Genomic DNA, 23,077 nt, shown 5'->3' with positions numbered 1-23,077 from the left:
CAAATTGGATTATAAATTCAATATTTCCTAAACAGGTCATTTCTATTTCCTCAGTTTGTTTTCTAAACGCACACAGGCTTTTCTCTGTGTTACGGTTGGAAATGTGTTTATATCTCCGGGGAATTTCACTGATTCTTCCATCTGTACTGTCAGTGGCACCCAGTAGCATCTCAGTATGTTGTTGTTGTTATCTTGCACAAACAAAACCCCTCCCACCCCGCCCCACACTGTGTTGCCTTCCACCATTGTCTTGTGCCCAGCCATGAAAACCCTCCTGACATTCAGTGTCAACACAGAAAAGGGGGGAAAAGTGTGTCCAGCGACACGGACAGCGACATTTGTGGGAAGTGTCGCTTTCTTTGGCATCAATTCCACCACCATGCACTCCATATGTGTTTTTGTTGGGGTTTTTTTGTCTTTTAAATTATAAAAGCATTTGTACTAATGCTACATCTCTTCCACCCACTCTCCTCCCCCCCTGCCTCTCACAAGCCTCCGTAGTGACAGTAATCCATCTTGTCAACTCTGTTGTTGACACGGTGGAAGGAGAAGGTACTCTTTTATTGCTTCCATCTGCTAGAACTTTTTGTCCTTGGTGTTGGGATGTGAAGTGTAGGTTGTAGAGCTGCCATTATCTTACACTAACAAACCCCATCCAACCCTGACATCTTGCTTTTATTCAGCTGCTAATTAAAAAGATATGCAAATGCTAAATTAAACAGGCACAGAAGTGTTGCCTTCAAGTTCTCAGCATTGATCTTTGCTAACTTTTGATTACACACCTCAAGAAGTCTGTTTAAGAAAATGGCAGACCTGTTGTCTGTTAATTAACCTATCCCACTCTTTATCATTATTTTGTCTCTCAGTGTTTCATTGTCCTCATGTCATTCATGTTCTTAGCCGATTGTTCTTTCCTCTCAGGTTTTAATATGACTTGTTCTTTCTCTCTTTCTCCTTCTTCTTGCCTCATGTAAAGAGTCTTTTTTGGCTCATGATCTCAAGAACCCAAGAGGTGACTTTTTATATCTTTGTTTGCCTGATGTTCACTGGTGTTCCCCCGATCCCACCTTAACCACTAACCCCAAAGCTTAATGAGGTGAGGGTTAAACCTCCTCTGTAAGGCCACGCTGGCGTGACTTTGAGCACTTTCTGCATCAGCGGCCTGATAAGGTGTTATGTCTGCCTCGTTAAGGTTATGTATCGCCCCAAAGATATTCGCATGCATGGTTTTGATGCTGTGACATTAAACAAAATGTTAATCCGAGCATTACGCGATCAAAGGTTTTGCTCAGTAACTAACTGGAGATTTGACTGACTGGGTGGATGTTGTTTGTGCGTGTGTCTGTGTTATTACTGTTTCAGTTTGTCACAGAATTTACAGTAACTCTTATCAAAATGCTTGAAACCCTGAAATGTAAAAGTGTTTTAGTTAACCTGAAGGTTCCATTATATTTTTTTAAATGTGATTTGTTTGGTGAAGTGGTGGAGGGAAGGGCAACACTGCCCTTAAGTCACAGTGAAACAGAAGTTGGAGAGTCTTTATCTTTTGTAATTTGTAATTTAATTGAATGTGAAACAGAATGGGGAAGGTATAATTGCTAGACAGATTTAAATCAAATCCTATACATTTGATAGGATCACTCGGATTTGGGCATGGCTTATTAGATAGGGCAGTGGAGCTGTAAGCGGTCAAGTGCAGTTTTAAATGTCTGCGTTAGCTAGTCACCGCAAATCACATTTGATTGGATGTATGTACACGTAGAGTTTGAGATGATTAATCCAAAATATATAAACTTCTTACAGGAAGAAAAAAGAGGGATTTTGCTATACAAATACTAAAACTATTTTTTGCATACAACAAAACTGAACAAATAACTTGGGGAGACAGAAATAGATCTTGAAAAGTTATTTTCTACTGTGTCTTTAATTCTGAATGTGTCCGTGTGAAGTTAAGTGCTTATTAATTAAACAACTCACTGTGTTACTGTTGCATGGTGTGGGTTTTTAACATTAACATTTGGGTATTTTTTAAGTGTTAATAATTGTACCGTGTGTGATTGAGCTTTATTGCAGAATACTAATGAGTGTGTTTTTGCTTTGGGCTTTTCTTTATCAAACAGGATATCACTGGGACACATCTGATTGGATGCCAAGTGTTCAACTTCCTGGAATCCAGGAGTTTCCACAGTATGAGGTTGTGGAGTCGCCCGCCCCTCTGTACAGTGACCCGAGTGCCATCGACACCGACTACTATCCCGGCGGCTTGGACATTGAGAGCGATTTCCCTCCCCCGCCAGAGGACTTCCCTGCACACGACGACCTGCCGCCACCACCTTTGCCAGAGTACGGCGACCGCTGTGACACACTGCGACCACTGGCCAGAGATTTGGACACCGCCGCGACCAGCCCGGACAGCTCCCCCGGGGTCCGCCAGCGCCCGGCCCTGCCCCAGCTCTACAGCCTTAACCAGTACCTGCCACAGCACTCCTACGCAAGCGACACCGAGGGCCAAGGTGCTACTTCCACCTCAGCCAACACCACCCCAGCTTCCACCATGGGCACCGGTGGCTACAGAGGGGGCTACCCTCTAGGTTGTAGTCGGGACTTTGACTCCTCAGCTCTAGACAACATGTCCATTTCTCTGTACACATCCACAGCCTCTTGCTCGGATATGTCAGCGTGCTGCGAGGAGTCCGAGGCGATGATAAGCGACTACGAGAGCGGCGATGAGGGCCACTTTGAGCGGCTGGTCATCCCGGGGCTGGACTCCCAACAGCACACTGAAGTCTGACACTGGATCCAAACAAAAGTGCCTGAACCCACAGCTACACCTTATGTTAGTCCTTCACACACTAACCACACTAAACACGCACAGTACGTGTACAAAGAAAACACAACAGAAACACACATACATACATTCACACATGATGAATTGAGTCAAAACACAGGGGCTGTTGAGACTGGTTGTGGAAAGCCAATCAGCTGAGAAGACCTGAAGAAGTTATAGGTGAGACTCTGTAGCATCTTAACATCTGCTCAGCACTGCCCTTTTGGGTTGGTGCCATTGCTTCAAATAACTGTCGTCATACGCCGGAAGTGGATTGTCTGAACGTCAACATTTCAATGTTTCAACAGGAATAGCATCATGAAAAGAAGAATATTTCATCTTTCTTTCTATAAATAAAACCAAGCAAAATGTTTTTATACAAGTCCTCATTTTCAATGTAAATTTAAATGTACAGTTTTGATTTGAAAGTTTACTAGGTTTTGTAGATATTCTATGCTTTTATTTTCAACAAAAAAAAAAAGAGTTAAATGGTGTGACATTATCAGCCTTACTGTGCTTACATTCACAAAAAAGAAATATTAAAAAAAGAGAGAAGGAAAGAGCGTGGCTTTTCCGAAACACAGTGTACTCGTAAAGTTTAATGTCTCCTGCTCATTTCAAAAAGGGTCTTTAATGAACGACTGCATATTCTTGTGTTGTTTTTTTTATTTGTTTGTTTGTAAATTTTGACTTTGGAACCTCTTTATTTTTCCACCAAGAAAATGGGACCCAATATATTTATAGTGCAGAGTTATCCATGGACACATGACTTTTTCAGGTGTCTGTGTGTGTGTGAGCAATGCTATGGTCTTGTTAAGGTTTTTATTGAATACTGCCACAAGCTCACGCTTTCCTACTGGCAATAAATTATTCCTAAAAAATATATCTGCTGTCTGTGTGTAATTATTTCCAAACTATATTTATGAATTGAACAAAGGTTTAGTAATTGGTTATCTGGTTACAATATGTTATATTATTGTTTTTGCAAAAAGCAAATGATTGATTGCTTAGTTTAGCTTAGTTTTTTATTTATCAGTTTCAATGCACATACAACAATCCAGTAGAGCTGAATGATTAGTCAATTAACAGAAAATTTTATCTGCAGCAATTTTGAAAATATTTATTACTCTGGCAACTCTTTATGCAAAAATGCCTAAAATTCACCGGCTTCTAGGATGTGAAAAAGAAGCTACTTGGGTTTTAGTGTGATGGGCATTTTTCATCAACCAAATGATGAATTGGCTATTGGCTTGAGAAATATTATTGGAAGAAAAATAAAAATAATCTTTAGTTGCACAATATACATGCAAACAAACATAATATATGTAATAGAACTTGCTTAAATTAATGTTATTTCCGGTCATTTTCAGTGAACTACAATACATGGTGATATCTAAACATATTGTATAGTCTTTTTGTAAAATTGTATATAAAGTTCAAATTATTTTTATCAGTGCAACAAAACTGTTTAACTTGTGTAACCCTAATATCTAGGTTTGTAGTGTTCTCCTGTCCTTCAGGCCTGTGGGAAATAAGCAGTTACAATTTATTTTTGAATAGTCTTTAATTCAACACCAAGATGGCATGACAGTACACACACAACTTCATTCTGCATTTCTCTGCATGTAACACACTTCTCTGTCCCCCAGAAACAGCCAAGGGGAACTGAAATAGCAACTTGAATGTTACCCATATAAATTAATTAGTAATATAATAGTTACGTGCGACAGATGACAATGAAACAATTAATGTATGCAATAATTACTCAGTTCAGCAAGTTCAACCAACACTGGAATTACTCTTACTGAAACATAAATCTTTCCACTCTTAAGTAACCCAAAATATAATGTGCGCAGTAACTAAGGTTAAACTTGTTAACAAGCAGCGGCCAACTGATGGGTCATTACAATCTCATGTCATGCAGCCAAGATGAGTTTAAGAAAGTGTTTGGAAATCAGAGGAAACAAAAGGGCAAACTGAATCCAATGGAGATAAAATCTCAGTCTGACAGCTTCGTGTCACCTCTCTCCTCAGACTCTCTGCAGCTGCTTGTATCAATAAACACCAGTTGTTTCACATGGGGCCAGATAAACTAACGTGCCCTAGATACCTCCAGGCCTGGTCCACCACGACAATCAGCCAGTGCTCTGTGTTTTCTCACACACGGCGCTCTGCACTGTGCTTACCTGGTCACAGCTCGACGCGGGACTTGCTGCTCTTCCTGCTGGGCTCTGCGGTGGAAGGTGACCTTTTGAGACAGGACAGCGGAGTCACTCCGCATGTGCTGTTATAGGCTGACTACTGTCAAGACGTATCTCTCCCCGGCCCCTCTCTAACGCATCATATCATGTCACCAACATGTCTGGCTGTCTGCATGATAGTGGTGCCTCTTGCATCAAAGAGCTGCTTGGGTGCACAGAATATACTCATCACAGTATACAGGACCACTTCATGAGACATACTTGATAAGGGCTTTCTAAGTAACTACTGGCTTTGAACATGATATTAACTCATTTGTTAATTATTAAGTGATGGGTAAAAAAACATTTGTGAGAACAACTTTTGGATTGCCAGGTTGTGACAAATGCATACATGTATTTCCTTGTCCAGCATAACATGCTGTGTCTTTTCATGAGGAAGATCTCTCTGAGGATTACACTTTTGAGGAACTGAACTGAGGAGTACACTTTTATGCGCTTATACTAAAATTGCAAACTGAAAAAGAAAGATTTGTATTTACACGTCAGTTTTTGTGAGAAATAAACAAATGAGCATGCAATGTGTTAATTAGTGAGCTGTAGAGGTGCTGGTAGAGCCAGGCTAGCTGTTTCCTCCGGTTTCCTGTCTGAATGATAAGATGAACTTAAATATTCTGTGAGACTGGTATGAATCTTCTCATCTAACACTTTCTAATACATTTGGGTCTTCTTAATTAATTTCAGAGTTAATAGTACAAAAACAACTTATGCTGGAGGCGGAAAAACACGAGGCAAATGGATTTTTCACAGCCTGGTAACCCTAAATTTGTCTTTTATAATGCTAACTGATCTGTTAAGATTTATTAAAGAAACACACACTTACATAAATATTTTATATAGCATGCCTCATTAGGAAGTGTTACCAAGTTGGAAAGGTCATGCTATTATTGTATTCCTCATTTCTGCGCTCCTCATTGCATGTTGGTCTTCTATGCATTTTCACTCTAAAAGGAGGCTGTTGCTACAACTGATTAGTGGGTATGGACAGTTCTTTCTCAGCTGGATTGCAGAGTAAAAGAACATTTTCAGAAACAGCACTAAATGTGTAGGTTTTGAATGTGAAACAGCTCTGCAGTCTGTATGGTATAATGTGGGAAAATGTAGTGTTTATCCCCTGCTCTAGCAGCGGCTGGTAATTGAACCACTTTGCAACCAATCAAGTGCTGTTTAATCTCATGCTTGGTGGATCCAATTAACTCTGGAAATGGCACCAGGTGTTTTTCCATTAAATAAATTAAGATTTTCATACCTGCATTATTCTTATTATGGAATCATGAATGCAGTTCTGTGTTCTGCTTCACAAGCTGTGTTCATTAGAGTTCACTTAGGGAGGCTGTGAGTATGTAGTACGGTATGACAACCACAAGATGGCTGCATATGACAACTCATATAAGCTGGAGGAAGGCAGGATGGTTTTGGGAGCCAAAAACAGCGGAACAATCCAATGAGAGACACGTGCATTCTCATTAAATGATTTCACTCAGTGGATCCTTCTGGCTGAATGAAGGAACACAACTCAGCCAAATCAGTCGATTCATGGATCAGTTGGTATGAAAACCTGCACAGTGATAATGTGACGTAAGCATGCATTATTTCCCCCACACTGCTCGGTCAAACAGGCACATTTGTGAAATTAAAAAACAGGTCCATATACCTTATATGTATGCCAAAAAATATTCTTACATAAAGTTAAAACGTCAGTAATCCAGAGTTTTTGATGGCAAGATTCGCTTTTCATTCATCTCACCTCAAGCAATGATTTACTGTTTGCGCAGGGTGTGTGCACAAGACTGTTAATAAATGCAAGTTGAGGTTCCTCAAATATCAAATACCTCAAATATCAAGTCAAATCAAACAGAAGTGTCTGAGAGAAACCCAGAGGGCGGAAGGAAGTGATTAACATGAGGCTAACGTGTTGTTTAAACCTGTCTACACAGTACTGAGTGTCCTAATAATCTACCCAGTCATTCAGCAGAACTATGCTGAGAGCCCCCCTCAGACCCAGACATGTCTGATCTATACAAAGAGACTCTGAGCTGATATTAACATCGACCCACCTCAGCTGTCTGGCCCAACATTATCATCCACAGACAATACAGTCTGGGAGAAACTCCGGGCTGCTGCAGGAAAACAAAGACACTTGTTGATGTGGCCTGGTTACAACAGAAGAAGCAGGCGTAAAAATGAGGCGAAGATTGCCGCCATGTCAATTTGAGCTGCATTAAACTTCTTGATGGCATGTTTCATTGCGGAGGAACCATTTTGGCAGAGCCATGTTTACAATAATGTACCAGATGAGCCATTTTGTCGGAAAAACCACGGAGTGTTGCTAGAATCATTTCTATATCACGGCTAAAATCTAACAACACAAACATCAGGAGGAGTGGGGAGAAACATTTAAAAGGCATAACATGAGGAAAAATTGAATTTATTAAAGGGGGGACCAATTTTACGCATGAAGATCAGTTTACTCATCATCAACAGTTGTCTTCTGTTCTGTGACTTTAGAAGAGTTTGGTCAAGTCAAGAAAATAACCCAGATGATGCCGTAGTGAGATCATGAGGGGTCATCAGCTTGGCAAGTCGTAAGAGCAATGCCTTCTAGTTCTACTTTCGAGTTCTAGTCGCTAAAGTTTCTTAGTGAAACACAGTACAACTTTAATTAAAAGCCTATTCCCAATTAGCCTGGTGGGACTACATGCTTTGACAAATAAACGCAGATCTCAATTAGAGGCCTGGTCTTGTTTTTATAGAAGTTCTCTGGATGTATAAAACCTTTTAAATGGTCGCCTGCTTGAGCTAGTTCTAAGCTGCTTAGATCAGTCATACCAATATATATGTTTAAACTTTTGTCAATAAGGACATGCTACACATCGTTTGATCGGTTAGATTCTCCACAGTTCAATTGTGTAGTTAATTTTATGGGAAAAATTTAAGATTTTAAGAAAAAAAAGATTTAACTTTTATACATGTAATATTCCTACTGGTTAAAATAAACAATTTGATAGTAACTTTTACGATATGTTCAGTGAGTTGGAGTGAGCAGCAGCATGTTAATCGACAACGACTGAGGTGTGAAATACAACATAAATACAAACCCGTAAAATGGATAATGGAAGGAACCCACACATTAAATAAACAACAACCAACACAAAAAATTGTCTGGCTGCATTCACATTACAGTAAATCAGCTACTGTATTGTTATGTGTCTGTGCATAATCATGTGCTGTGAGAAAACATGTGTGCATGTGCGTGAGAGAGAGAGAGAGACGCACACACGCAGAGACCACTGACCCCAATAATCCTCTTTCTACCAGCATACACATCTCTTTCCTGGGTGGAGCTCCGCTGTTGTCATGGTAACCAGCCAAGTGGAGGAGGCGGAGGTGGGATGTGGGATGTGGGATGTGGGGAGTGGGGGGGGGGCACAACAGCAGATAAAAGCAAACACTCATGTTTCTCTGTGGGATGTAGTGATGACCAGTGAAGCAGCAGAGACATGCCAGGGCTGTGTCGAGACCGCACTCATTACATTACTTCTGTCTCCTCTCCTTCATTTTGCTGACAGCTCTCTCAAATGAGAGAAGTGCGTCCGTGTGTGTGTGTGTGTGTGTGTGTGTGTGTGTGTGTGTGTGTGTGTGTGTGTGTGTGTGTGTAGAGGGGGTCCTCTCGGCACCCTCCTGTCCTCATCACGGGTGCATCTGCCCTTTCCATCCCCCACATACAGCACTTCTCTCCCACTCTCCTTTTTCCTCTTTCACCCTTCCCCTTTTCATCCCCTCCTTCCCCCACAAAACTCATAATGTCTCGCTTGAACCTGTTTCTCTGATTGCCGTGATGAAAACATACAGTGCATCTTCCCTCCATCTCTCTCTCTGCCTTTTCAATTTCCTCTCTTTTATTTAGCCGATGAAGTGAAGAAGCTTCCTTGGAGGTCTTTCTAAGAAGATAGCATACCTTATTCCCCCTCACCTTAACCCTGCTCTCTGTCAGTTCTACTGACTTTAAATTCAAAGTTGCTGAATTGGCATAAAATACAAAAAGTACTTCTGTCTCATCTCTTACCTCTGATGTTCATCTAATGAAAGAAGGAAATGACAATGTGGCAGCCAGCATCCATAGGTGCATGTGCCAGAGCATTATCCTGTTCACTCTTTAAGACCATTTTAGTAAAAGTAAAACGCTTGTAGTGGCAGTATGCTTTCCTAAAAGCATGGGAGTTACAACAAAACACAGTATCCCCTGCAGATATGTCTCTCTCCCTCTCAGATGCCTGTTCATTACTTGTCGCGGGCTGGGTTACATGTTCTGTGCTTGCTCCTCTACCGCTGAAATTACTGATTTATAAACGCCTTCAATTATCCATTAGATAAAAGTCTCATTGCTCTGGATGGTTATAAAGGCCCAGCAGGGAAAACAGTGAATCATGGGCTCCAACAAGAAACAGAGGGTAGATATAGGAACTCTCAACTACTGATTGAAAAAGTCACAAGTAAAATCATATTTGCTAAGAATAGTTCATGAATTTTAATCCCAGTAGACACACAAGCGGTTAACCGTCTGTGGGGCGACGTTGTTGTTAGCCATTGCTTTGTACCATCTGTGATTTAAGAAGTCCCTATGTGACTCTGTGACTCTGCATGCTACTATGTGTGTTGATTAGAATCACAGAGTAGCATACAAGCCCTCCAGGTACGAGGTCACTACTCGTTGCTGTGACTTTTGACAGATCATTTGTTGTCACCAAATCTGGGCCCATGAAAGAGAGACAGCCAACTCTAGCTAGACCCCCTCTTTTCTGTAATTTGGGACAAAAGCAACAGTAAGGGTCTGAAGAAAATGGAGTTGAGATTGCGGCCTCAATCTGTGTGTATTCAACCCCTGATTTACTAAGGCAGCAGCTCCTGGGTTTCCCTGGTACTCAGAGGTGGGATATCTATGAGAATCGCCAAGCTCAGAAGAGGATAAAGTGATACAGATTATTCACAACGGCTAATCAAACATGCACAAAATCTACACATGGTACACACCTCACCGCAACGATACGAGAGAGATTGTTGTGTAGATGTTAATACTGAGGTAAATGAAGCCAGAGGCAAACTGAGTGAAAGCTAGTTAATCCAGTTTGCTAGCTTTTATTTTCCGAGCATGAACAGCATGGTCCTCCCAAATGCTGTAAAAGAGCAGACGTTTCAGATCGCTAACAGTACGTGATGAATACTATGTGGGCTTGTTGAAAAAGGAAGGGGGAAAAATGCTGTGCTCCAGTCAGTAGTGCATAACCTACGTTGTGAGTGCCGAAAGGGATTCAATGCAAAGGCTACAGGCCCTAAAATATCAGTCAACTGCTGCCATGGGAACTGCTCACCCAGAGGCCTGAAGCTTAGATGCTGTTTCCACAAAAAGGTCTCATCCTCTTTTGAAAGATTGGAAAACACGATGCACAATAACAGCAGTATTGTTTTAGTTCAGATTTTCCTTACACAAAAAGTCTGAAGATAAAATAATTGTGTGAGGCTGAATGTGCAGTTACTGTAAGCTGTTTGCTTAATAAGATTGTAACATGTTCATTTGAAATAACAGGATGCATTACCCAAGGGCCCATGGGTAAAGATGCCCACAGTTCCTGACTTGCAATGGGTGAAACAGAGTTTAATTTCAGCAATTAACATTTCGCTGTTAGTTAGCCTTATAATACTCATTTCCAGTTAAAGGAAATTGATACTTTCCCCACAATGTGTAGATGTTGAGTCAGTAGCTCCAAATGTTCCATATGTTCTACCAGTGCAGCTGCTGCTGAAGTTTCTTCTATCATCAAGCAAAACAGAGAAGACTGAACATCAAGTGACACAAAGATTCAGTCTTCCCTTTCCTCTCGTCTTCTCTCTCCCAGTCCCCACTTAGTGTTTCTTACAATGTTTACTGTGCTGCCTCACTAACAGCTTTAATTATCCAGATCAGTCCTAAAGATTACAGCGTGTCCAGATCAATGTCTGCCAACAGGGCGAAGAATATGCTGACCTCAAATGTAATATAGAGAGACGAACGGGGAGCGATAATGATCACACTTAGCTTGAATCTAATTCGCTATTAATTTATAATAAGCTGTTTCTTTCTTAAAATGACGTGAGAAAAGGCAATGAGATTGGGAATCAAGTTCAAAAAGGAGCTCAGGATTATGTTGCTGAGTGGTAACAAAATAATGTTGTGAGGGACGGAAAGGGATAACAAGTCGGGGCGTGATCACTGAATTATACTGCACTTGCAAATCAGTGAAACATGCACAAATGATAGAAAGAGAGCTGCAAGTTTTTTTTATTCCAAAGTCGCACTACTGATAACTTCTTGGAGGAGTATCCTCATTGTGTCTGCAAAATGAACTATCAATCGTGATGGTAGCAAGATTCATTTACTAATGTGCGGTTTTAGGCCATTTATTTATTCATAGATTTGGTTTGGTAAAGCCAAAGAGGTCAGAGCTTTTCAGAAATTATGTGTATGGCCTCAAAAAGTTTAGCTTAGCATTAGTAGCTATAGACATCTGGTTGAATAATGTAAGCAGGGATGTCCCGATAAAAAAGTGAAGTAATTTAATATTGATTATTTATTTATTTAGATTTAGATAATACAGTTTGACAGTGCACTCTTCAAGTACATTTAAGTTATTAAAATTAATCCAATAAATGCTTGAGTATTGAATAGCTCTGCAATGCATTATGGAAAAAAGCCTGTATCCAAGCCTGCATCCAAAGCCAATACCGATCAGTTAAAAATGCCTCGATTCCCATCCCTAGCAAGTGTTTTTCTTTTTCAGTGACAGACAAGGTTACAGGCAACACATATGACCACGATTATTAAAATGAGTGTCTTGAATGACAAGACTTTACTATGTGTTTACTTTCATGTCATGACTACAGAGAGTATGACTAACTGATTTGGCATTGTCAAAAGCAATAAGGCTATAGGCAGTCAGTGTTATAGTGCAGGTGAAATATACTAATTATTGTAAATCGGTGTAAAGGACTGAGTAGGCAAATCTATAACTCATCAGGGACTAGTCGAACTAGTGCTCTATCAGTAGTTGTCTTGTGGTTTTATTATGTCGAACTGTCATTAATTCATTATTATTAGTGTTATTATTATTATTCACATCAATACTGTTATATGAGACAGCACAATAGGCTGCAGAAATGTGCCTGTGTGTGTGTGTGTGTGTGTGTGGGGGGGGGGGGGGGGTGACCCATTTATGGTGAACATCATTAACTAACAATAGCACAATAGCCATTCTTTGTATAGAAACTCCATCCATTCTCAGGGATGTTCAAACAAAACTCTTTCGTTAGTATTTCAGTGATTAGGCCTATATATAAGCTATGCATGGTGGGAGGGTCAGTGGTTTCAATGAATCCAATAATATCGTCTTATACACAATAAACCCAGTGTTCAATCACCAGCATGCTTGAGCATTCATATAAGTTAAAATAAGACAGTTCCGCATTGTCTTATAGCTTCCGTAAGAACCGTATGTGGGCTTTTCCCCTGGAACAGAGAAAACATGAATGATTCTTCAAAAAAAGATAATGAATGGGCTGCTGAAATAAAGCAACGCGGGCCACCGCAAAGCCATGAATGAGCACGCATCCGGTAAATGAAAAGAAGTAGGGCGCCTTCCGAGCCCTTCATTTGCTGTTCCAGCTCTCGGCCACCAAGCGACAGCATTTCTCCCTCTAAATAAAGCCGCTCCTCTCCGGACTGTTTGGTCACATGCTGGGAAGGTTTGAAGTTGCGGCTTCATGTCACACATGCGTACCGACAAAGTGAATGGCACACGGGCGCAGAAGTGTCACTGAGGCGACCAGAGAGATCCGCGGCAGCTGGGGAAAGTCCACGCGGGGGAGAAGAAGGAAGAGAAGCGCGCGTGGAGAGGATGAAGATGAAAGCCGCGAGAGGCTACAGTATCCCACCACCAGTGTCTCCAAAATCCAGGCTTTAGGACGCACGGGGAGTCACGGCACGTTGCATTTGGGCCAGTTGAGAAAGTTCCGCGACTGTATACAATGGTTATAAATGAGTCTCACCTGAACAGCTCCTCGCCAGACCCCAGTGACACCGTCCTGAGCCGCCCGCCGTGGGTTACCACAACTTTGGGGTGCTTCCTCATCTTTACTATCGTCGTCGACATCCTGGGCAACCTCCTGGTCATTTTCTCTGTGTATCGGAACAAGAAGCTCAGGAATGCAGGTGAGTCAAAGTCAGAAAAGGTGTGCCTGAGTGGCGACGGAGCGGCGCGCGCGTGGTTGAACTCGGCTGCCTTATAAACAAAACAAAAACTCTAGTCACAATATTTTTTAAAGTGACAACAGTCAAGTGTTGTAGGTTGAGACAAATATAGTTTTATAAATTAAATTCCAGAGTGACATATTCTGTTGTCACGGCGCTGTATTGTTGTAAGGGTTGAAAACATTTTAATTTTTGTCATTTTTTACGGTTGTCCATCTCTGCCAGCGAGCTGGTCATCACAAACCCGAGCTACCATGAAGATGCCTGTGCCCGGGATATAATACGACCTTGCCAACCCATAACACATTCGCCCTTTGGAGGAGGTTATTGTTGGCTTTAATAAATATTTTTCACTTTAATATCACTATAAATAATTGTATACATTTTCTGGGTTTATTTTCTATTGTTTCTTTAGCTTGTAGTGCTTCCCCTAGCGCCTGATTTTAATGGACAGTTCAAATCGACCTTGACTTGCTTTAGCCTACTTTTGAAGCAGATATAATTTCACTGACCGAAACGAAGCACGCGGACAGCTACGCAGGCTCAGATGAGAGTAAAGCGAAGAGAAACATTATAGCAATTATTGGCACAGTCTAAAGCCACGGGGAAAGCCCAGCGCTTGTCCCACCACTATTCAGACTAATGCTTCCCTGGCTATGCCTCTATTGATGTTACTTCAGCCAGGAGATTTAATTTAATAATGATAATGACAACAGAATGTTTAATGTATTTCCAGGTCGATGATAAAACTTGTGCTGTGTGTGTGTTTTTCTGTACGAACCACCTCGCTGTGAATTTAATTATGATATGGGCTGTTGATTAAATTGTGCGTCCCCGAGTTTGGACAGCGTTAACACAGCAGTGTTTGTCTTGCCCAGTGAAGGTGGTAAAACGCTCCTAATTTAATAGTCAGAGGACACAGCGCTGCTGAGAAACCCCAAGAGGCTCCTGTCGCGATGAGGTCTGCACACGCACTAACTGGCAGCTTCACATATCATGGCTGTCATCATTTGGAGGCTGTAGTAGAGTGATTTGCTAAATACACTCCTGACATTACCATTTCACTCACCTCAGAAATGTTAGGGTCACAATAGATTTCCATCATGTGGGGAGAGAGCAGTGAGCCCCTCTGAGGAATATTAAACGTTTTCTAGGATGTCCAAGGATATGATTGCCTCTTACTGAGATTCCTGCAAGCTTCCATTGCTTTATGATAATAAGCATTTGATAGAGAACACATTCAATTTTCCAAAAGTCGTCCTGGATTCATACATTTTGATAGAGGCGCTCAAAACACAGCTGTAGCCAAGCTGCCTTGAGACAGAAACTGTCTCTCAAACTGAAAATGTATCTGTGTGATTTTGTAAGTTATTGAATTGCATGTTAAATTGTTGAACACAGTATGGGACAAAAGGAGGGATACATTAAGGAAACTGCATATTTGAAGTTGTTCCCTTAATTATGGCTAATCACAAGATAGGAGGTCATAAAGCAGCAGAAGTAGAACTTTAATCAAACATGTAGATAACTTTTATCACCTGCATATTCAACACTTCTGTGTCGCATATCGCTGAGCATTACCAGCTAGAATTAACATTTAATTAATCAGCTCATTGGACAATTAAATTTGCCATACTGAATTCCGACCAAACATTCCTGAGGAATGTTTGAGGATCAAAAGAAGCTATGAAAAAAAAACTCAGCTTAATTGTGTTTTATAAAACTGTCTGTGAATACTAACAAGTCCCCCTTAGACTGATGACATTGTTCCACAAGTTCATGCCTTTGAAGCGTATTTGCTACTTTCCATTCAAGTTGTGGAGATGTGCATGCCTAACTTAAGGCTCTTACAATGTTCTGTTCAGAAAAGCCTTTGGCAAATTCTATGCAAATTGGCAGACGTATTGATTGATATAAAAACTCTTCCATTCATGCTTTCATTACTGTTGGAATGTTTTGATGGCGTATGAGCTGGTACTGTTTGTTTTACTGGCCCTTATCTGTGGGAATTTGATGCCACATATGATTGACTGAAATGCAGCCACAAATTTATCTCCAGTCCAAACTTTCAGGAGTGGGTTTTAACTGCCACATTCTGTGTCCACAAATAATTACATTACCTGGTGTTGAATAGATCGGACCTCCACCGTGGAAAAACAAGTGGACATAGATATTCTTGGCAAGAACTAAATGCTGTTAGATATTGCACAGCAGATGAACAACAAGGGGATGAATAAAATAATGAAAAATTAAATATACTCAGTGGAGAACCTGGCAGGCGTTGTGGTCACATATTGCAGACAGCAGCAGCACTGCTGTCTCTGCATAGCCAAACCCTCCGTCAGTGCACAAAATGGCCAGTGAGCGAGTGAGCGTGAAGCCAAGAACACATGGTGAGTGGTTTCAGCTGCATGGCTGGATACAGAATTAGTGCTGTGAGCTCAGCTCAGTGCCAATAAATCATCTTAAATGTACCTGTTCTGTTGTAGATAAAGGATTTTTTCATTTCATGCTGAAGAAAAAACAAACGATGCCAACAAGGAATAGCCACCACTGATCGTTTTGGCTAGCTGTTTGGCTGAAGTGGCACATTAGCTCATGGAATATAATGTGAGATGGATTTATGTAGCTTTTTTATGATTTTAAGAGAATATCAAACCTGGTAGCCCTGTCTGAGTTCTGACACAATGCCATGCAGTGCCTTTTCATCCTGTAGATTGTGTCGTTTTCTTTTTTGGCACGATTCTCTTAGCTTCACTGCTATGTTTACACCAGAGAGTATGTCAAAGAAGACAATATGCTGATTTGACATGCTGCAAAAAGTGGCAGATGGAAAATCTGAGCAGTCCTTGATGGCCAACATGGCGACCCTGCTAGGTTGGGTGGCAGCAGACTTCATAGGAGAGTGAATTAGTGATTGAGAACAAAAGAGACGTGTCATTTGTGCAAGATGTTTGTTAAAATTCTGAAAAGTCTTCTTTGCGATACGCCATCTCAGTTTTCTTTGTGCTGATCCCTCTCAAGGCAGAAAACTTTACAGGTTCAACAGCACATGAATTTTAAACATTGGCTTATGTACTGGACGATTCACAGTCTGAAGTGACAGACAAATACTGAGTTCTGCTCTGAGTTGCGCTGATGCCAAATAAGCCAAAGCTGTCTGTTTTTGAGGGTGACATAGAGTGTGATTTGGCTGTGTGCCGGCAGAATGTTATTTCCGATCGTTCATTACACCTCTTGTATCTGGTACAGTATAATTGCTCTCAATGTAATGAATATTTTGAGGCATTAAAGCAGAATTAAGTGGTATTTGAATGTGTCTCCTATTAAAATGAATGTATTAGGTTTCTAAATATCCATTGGCTTTGTTGGGAGATTCTAAATGGAAAATGGCTCAGCGCTGTGGAGCTTAATAAAGAGATGACTGTGAAAATAAAACAAATCCCCTTCTGTAGATGTTGTACACTAGATGTTGACTTCGCAGCATCCTGTTTCATTTTCATCATGAGGGAAGCCATTTGAAAGGATTGTTTTGTGAGAAACGGCAATCCTTTAGGCCAGGCTTTATCAGGGCCGCATGTATCTGTATCAAGAATGCACGTCTGATTAAACTTGGGGGACAACAAGTTTCTTGGGTTAAATTTGTTATGCCGGAACGGAGCTTAAAGTAACAATCTACAAGATTTTCATTAAAATAAATGTCTTGTTATGTCACTTTCTATCACCGAATGAAGTAACCCAATGGTGATGAGCCTATGGCACACTGATTACAACATTTAGATATTTGCAGTATTACAAACTGGGTGTTGGTATCCCAGGAAAGTGCTGTATTAAGTTACTGCTAATGCAAACTGAACATTTCCTACTGCCGCAGCTCCACATATAAAAGCATTTAACAGGCAACACATGAGCCGACTTTTATTATGAAGTAGCACAATCAAGACAACAATCTTTCAAACATTTTTTGACAGCGGATCAGTTTGAAAAATTGCCTGGAGTAATGGAACATGAAGGAGCAGCCACAGTGAGCTGTTAGATAAAGGGCTGCAGGCGACAGGCTGCACACCAACTTCTCAGCGAGGTAACCAACTCCTTTCACTCATACCGTGAGCAGCTTAAAGATCAGATCATGGTTGCTCACGGAATGATGGAAAAAGGGCCAATTACTGCCTGACTTCCTTATTAAAACAACAAAATGTTCTTTTGCTGTGACTTACATTATTAAACTGCATTTGCTGTTAGCATCAGTAACTACTGGTGTCGCCAAATCAACCAGGACTGAAATCTTAAAGATGTTCTTAAATGTTAATTTTTATTCATTTAAAAACTATCCTTTAAGGTATCTTTGCTGAGTTGAAATTGGGTGACAAGCTTCTTTTGTTTTTTACTTTTCTTTAATGTTTCACTTGCATTTGAAGCACCTGGCCATGTCTATGCCATCCTTCTCTAAACGTTTTAGGGAATCCTCATATTTAGTTCTCAAACAGAGCTCTGGAACCATCTGTGCGACCACAGGCTTGAATAGCTGTGTTTACGACTTATTGTACTCTGTGAAACTGTGTGTTACCTGCATGGCCGAGCACCAGTTCAAAAAATCTTTTATTGTAAAGTCTAGTTGAAGAATTCAGTAACAAAGAGAGCTCACACTGGCAGCCATTGTCAAGCTACACTGCATAATGTATCCTCCGACAGCAGTATCAATATCGGTTGGCTGTATCATGTGTTCCCACCTCTGATGACAGGGCTGCCTCTTTGTGAACCCTGCTGCGCTCCCTTTGCCTCACACTGCTATAGTCTTTCCCACTGCGACTGAGGAACAGGAGTGTTAACGTGCATAAAATCTGTGGCCGGGAACTGTTTTGATTTTGGAAGAGCTTAGTTATTTGATTTATGGAAATTGATTTAATTATTTGCCACGTCATCAAACCTTGTTTTCCAAAGTTTATTTAGCTTTTTAAATTGCAAAATTTTGAACTCCATATTATATCACAAATGTTATTAGTCCTCCTCCACTGAAAAATGTGTTGCTTATTAATTGTTTCTTCACTTGGATGTTTGAGCCTCACTTTGTAGAGTCATGTATGTGCAGAGTTTGAAGGTTTTCATCTACTGAAGGGGGGTCATTTCTCTGTTCTCACCTTGAAGTTGTGTTCCTTAAGACTTCAGTTCTGGTTGATTGGGTGCCACTTGAAAGCTTTTAATGTGAAGCAATGGCAGTAGGATGTTCTGCTTTTATTAGCAGTAAATTATTACAGCTTCACTTCCAGAGTGAACAGTAAACAGGGAGGTTGGGGTCACAAAACATGCAACTTACAGAAGTGTGCTGTGGAAACTTGAGAACTTCAGTGCATTTACTCTGAGAACGGGCTTTACAGCAACGCAGTGGCGGCTCCTGCCAAATCTCTAAGGGGGGGGGCAATTGTTGCGATGATGGCTAAGGTGACCAGTTCAATGGTCTAAGTCTGCTATGAGACAAGGATTGTTCCTTAGGCTACATACTGTACAGTATTTGTGAACAGCTACATACTGAAGTTCATTGTCAATGTCTACAATGAATGAACAGTCCTCAGTCAAGATCTTTAGACCTTTGGATGTAAAGGCAACTTCTTTAGCATTAATGAAAAAAGCATGACTCTCACAATCATCTGATTTATCTGTGACAAACCTTTTTTTTAGGAACAACAAATCCAGAATAAAGCGCAGTATTTACACATAAACATCAAGGCGTTTAAGGGGAAATATAAAACATGTATTCTATTCTTTCTGGTTTATTTTCTGTGTTGCTTTCCTACTTCTCCTTTTTACTCTCCTCTGACAAGATGCCAGTGGTGGCCACATCATGCTACCTCCTCTTTCTTCGGTTTCTGGCAATAAAAGAAAAAAACAACACATCAAATAATTTTTACTGGTTAAGTGCAGCTAACTTTAAATTGACTCCACCAACATATATAAAACATGGCTTAATAACAATCACATTTAACATAAGCATAAAATTCGGCTTAATAATAACGTTAACTATCAAGATTTTTTTACAGTCACAGTTATTAGCTTAGCCTAGTGGCTAGCGGACTTTTCCTCTCCTCATAGCTTAACAAATTACATGTATTATTTAAACTGTCTTACTCACTGCTGGTAAAGTCACTGCATCTCACGACACCACGGTTGAATTTTCAGCCTGAACATACGTTTTAAAACAGCAGCTTATCGTAGTGAGGCAACAAGCTGGAGGACTGCCGAGTCGTTTTCAGTTGGCAGAAGCGTAGCTCTGCTGCTGGGCGCATGTATTAAACACGTAAGTGCTCGAAAATAACTGCCTTTACATGAAAGTCTATGAGAGAGATCTGGGCGATTTACAACCAGACTGAAATCGCACCAAAAGAGGCGGGACTCCACGGAACACGACTTGACGCTGATTGGACAGCGATATTGAGAGACAAACTGTCTGTCAAAAACAGCTAATTAACAGTGCGGTGTGTCGCCCGGTCGCCCTAATGAACAAGCCGCCCCTGCAGCAACGTGGGAGACATATTGTGTTCAACCGTTACATTTTTTAACTGTAAAATATTTGCTCGTATATAAATTCATTATAGATTTTTCAGGGAGAAGGGAAAAGATGCTATTTTGAACAAGTAATGGGGCCTTTTTTGTGGGAAAACCATGTGAAACAAATTATTATTTAAAACAGAATATCTTTATATGTCATATATAAAAAAACGGAAGCAAGATGGAAGAGGAATAGGGCCATGTGAAAAATTTGAGTTCTGGGTTTAAACTCAGAACTTTAAACTACAAAATACAAATACATTTTTCACATGTGGCCCTAATCCTCCTCTGTATAAAAGAGGTGTGGAGTGGCTCAATAAAGTTTCTTCTTTGTGGGTTAGACAGATTCATCTTTTCTGTAAAGTACAGCAAGAGTTCAAGTCAGGATTAAGTTATGAAAGGGGCCCTCAGTAACTGAAAAAGCCACAGGTGAAAGAGTACGTCTGCTTGCTAAAGTTGACACAACTTGTACTGTACTGTATCTACTGTATGTTTTTGTCATATTATACTCCTAATAAAATAAACTCAATCTCAGAGCAGTCACATATTTTTATGCTTTTCCTCATGACTGAAATATTGGTTTTGAATCTGATACCATCCTTTGCGTTTATTCTAGAGTTCATTATAATTTGAAGAAAAGGACATGGTAATGCAAACATTAATGTAAAAAAGAAAAAGCTTTATTTAAACCCATATTTAGCTGATGGTGTCCTATCATTCCTACTGTTCTCTAACAGATATGCGAAGGCATGGAAGTCATAGCTGCTCACTGGGTGATTGCTGTGATAAGCATCAGAGCGGCACAGTAGGGTGGAGCAGCTTAAAAGTATCAGAACTGAAAGAAAAGGGCTCAGTGGGTGAAAAACATGGTCTAATTGGGGACCTACAACAGCTAGAAGGTCACGGCTTTGCAATTAATTTACAGTTTGCCCAAGCTGAATAAATGAAAATTGAGTGGGAGTGGATAGGGATCTCCTGCTTTTACTCATGAGGCACTTATCCCCCACCTATAGATTAGTTAATGCCCCTCCTGTCAGCCAGGACACACAAAAAAGGAGTGCCTGCTAGCGTCTCCTGTGGCTGCTTTGCACCTGATAACTTTAAATTAAATGTTTCAGCATTAAATGTTTCTTTCAGTGCTACTGAAACATGCAATGCGTTTTCATTAATTACGCCCGGCTTGCATATCTACTTTGTACAGATTTCCTGTCAGAGGGCTTTTTGGCTCTCTTAAGGATTAAAACATTAAATCACACACAGATCTAATTAGGTAGCAGATATATGCACGGCTGTGGTTCCGCTGCTGGGCATGATGTTATCGTTGTTTGTGTTTCCAACCTTGTCCGGCTTGTTTGCTGCTGCCTTTCACTCAAGGGAGAGAGAGAGAGAGAGTACATGATAGTGGAGATAAAGACAAGAAAAGGGAGGCAGCGTATTGGTGCGAGCCTGTCATGCAAAGCAGACATACAGTGAAAGAGACAGCGGCTTATGTTTTTACTCTGAGAAAGATAATGCATCACCATTTCAGTCATGTTAGTTTGTTTCTTCTGCCATTCACCACTGGGTTTATGTTTTTGTAACATTAGTAGAAAATAATCATGGGAAAATTGCTCTGCAGTCTGTTATTCTCTATTTGACTGCACTGTTTCAGTCTTGACAGGTGCCACCTTGTCCTGCTGTGTTAAGGCCTCTTTCCAGGGTCATCTGAGAAAGAAAAATTGACCCAGCAAGAACACATTTGACTTAGTCTACTCTTTTAAAGGTGCCTCAGCTACTAGACGATTTCATGATTTTCTAATATTTGCAGGATTATCTGTACACTCAAAGCCCGCCTGCAGTAATCCATTCTGTATATATGATCTGCATGTAATGGATAATAAGAATGTAGTCTGTGTTTTTCCAGGTTTCTCCTCTGAGAAACCAAACCTTTCTGATTCTTTCTTTTTCTGGTTTACATTCTGCATAGCGTTTCACAAGTTTTGCGCCTCATCTCAGTCTCCCACCTTCTTTATACTCCGCCCAAGCTTACTCACCCTCACACACGCACACTCGATATTTTTTTTCCTTTTCACTTAAATGTGACCTTCCAGGTTTCATATTCCATGACACCCTGTCTGTTTGCATCACTCTGAACCAACACCCCCACCGTTCTCTAAAGACGTGAAGTTGTCAGACCGCATACCTGTAGAGGAATTCTGCCAATAGCGCTTTGCATCAAGGCAGTCCGGCAATAAGGTGATTATCACGTGAATCCAGTGGATTCCATATTATATAATGGCCAAGGGGGCAAAATGAATAAAGCTTGTTATTTTGAATTTTATTTTTTAAGTGTTAAACAATGACCAGCCTGACATGGCTGAATTTAACAAGAACAGGCGTCTGGCATCTGCTATTCTCCGTCGCAACCCCCTGTGCGTGTTTTCTTTCTCTTGCTCTCATTCTGTCTCCCTCAGTCTCTCTCTCACACACACACACACACGCACACACACACAGGAGTGTGTTTTAACTTCAGAATAGAGACATAATGACTCTATAAATACTTATACATACAAGAAAGCATATTTGTAGCCATTTAAGATCCTATCCCTTCCACTCCAGCTACCCTCCCTTCCTCATTTCATGCTTCCCTGTGCTATTTTTAATCATTTACAATATTATACAGTGAAAATTTCTTTCTGCTTGATAGGAGTTTGGGATGACGCACACGGGAAGCTTAAGGCAGTGAGATCAAGTAAAACCTAATGCTCATCCAAGGGGAACTATGCATATCACATGCATACTGTAGAGTGCTTACTGTAGAGCAGCAACTAGTTGATCACACACACATATACGAGGCGGCAGGAGCTCAGAGGTCGGAGATGCTGGCTGGTGATGAGAAGGGTGCCAGTTTCAATCCCAGTTGAGAGAATCAGAACAGGGAAGCAAAAATGTTAGAGGTGCCCTTGAATGAAGCACTTAGTCCACCGTTGCTACTCATTGGCCAACAGTGGAAGACTGTGGTTGGACTCCGCCGCTTCCAGCTGTGAGTGCGTCAGATTGTATGACTGTTAAAGCAAGGCACTGATGAAAAAAAAGGAGAAATATGCAGGGTCAGTCAAATCTCCTCAGATAGAATTTTGAAAAAAGGACAAACACATAAAATTACCTCCTTATCTTCTCAATATCACT

The 23,077-nt window shown here is 40.7% G+C and overlaps 2 protein-coding genes across 7 annotated transcripts in view; both read left to right on the top strand.

The window, feature by feature from the left end:
* The window catches only part of fat1a (FAT atypical cadherin 1a), a 76,458-nt gene extending 72,748 nt beyond the window's left edge, over positions 1-3,710 (top strand). For 3 of the 6 annotated variants that reach the window (XM_038713035.1, XM_038713034.1, XM_038713036.1), the window contains exons 28-29: positions 977-1,012; positions 2,121-3,710. In XM_038713035.1, the coding sequence (XP_038568963.1) occupies positions 977-1,012; positions 2,121-2,791 (707 nt within the window). In that variant the 3' untranslated portion in view covers positions 2,792-3,710. The other 3 variants (XM_038713039.1, XM_038713037.1, XM_038713038.1) reach the window with 3 other exon arrangements.
* A 9,145-nt stretch (positions 3,711-12,855) lies between these two features.
* The window catches only part of mtnr1aa (melatonin receptor 1A a), a 33,793-nt gene continuing 23,571 nt past the window's right edge, over positions 12,856-23,077 (top strand). Inside the window, exon 1 of the mRNA XM_038713033.1 lies at positions 12,856-13,327. Within this exon, the coding sequence (XP_038568961.1) occupies positions 13,144-13,327 (184 nt within the window). The 5' untranslated portion in view covers positions 12,856-13,143. The remainder of the gene's footprint in view (positions 13,328-23,077) is intronic.

Source organism: Micropterus salmoides, unplaced genomic scaffold (genome assembly GCF_014851395.1).
Source record: "Micropterus salmoides isolate LMB-PRFRI ecotype aquatic unplaced genomic scaffold, ASM1485139v1 Ms_hic_scaffold_12, whole genome shotgun sequence".
In the NCBI taxonomy this organism is placed as follows: Eukaryota; Metazoa; Chordata; class Actinopteri; order Centrarchiformes; family Centrarchidae; genus Micropterus; species Micropterus salmoides.
The sequence above is the reverse complement of the archived record's forward strand: the minus strand, read 5'-3'. Positions and strand labels throughout refer to the sequence as shown.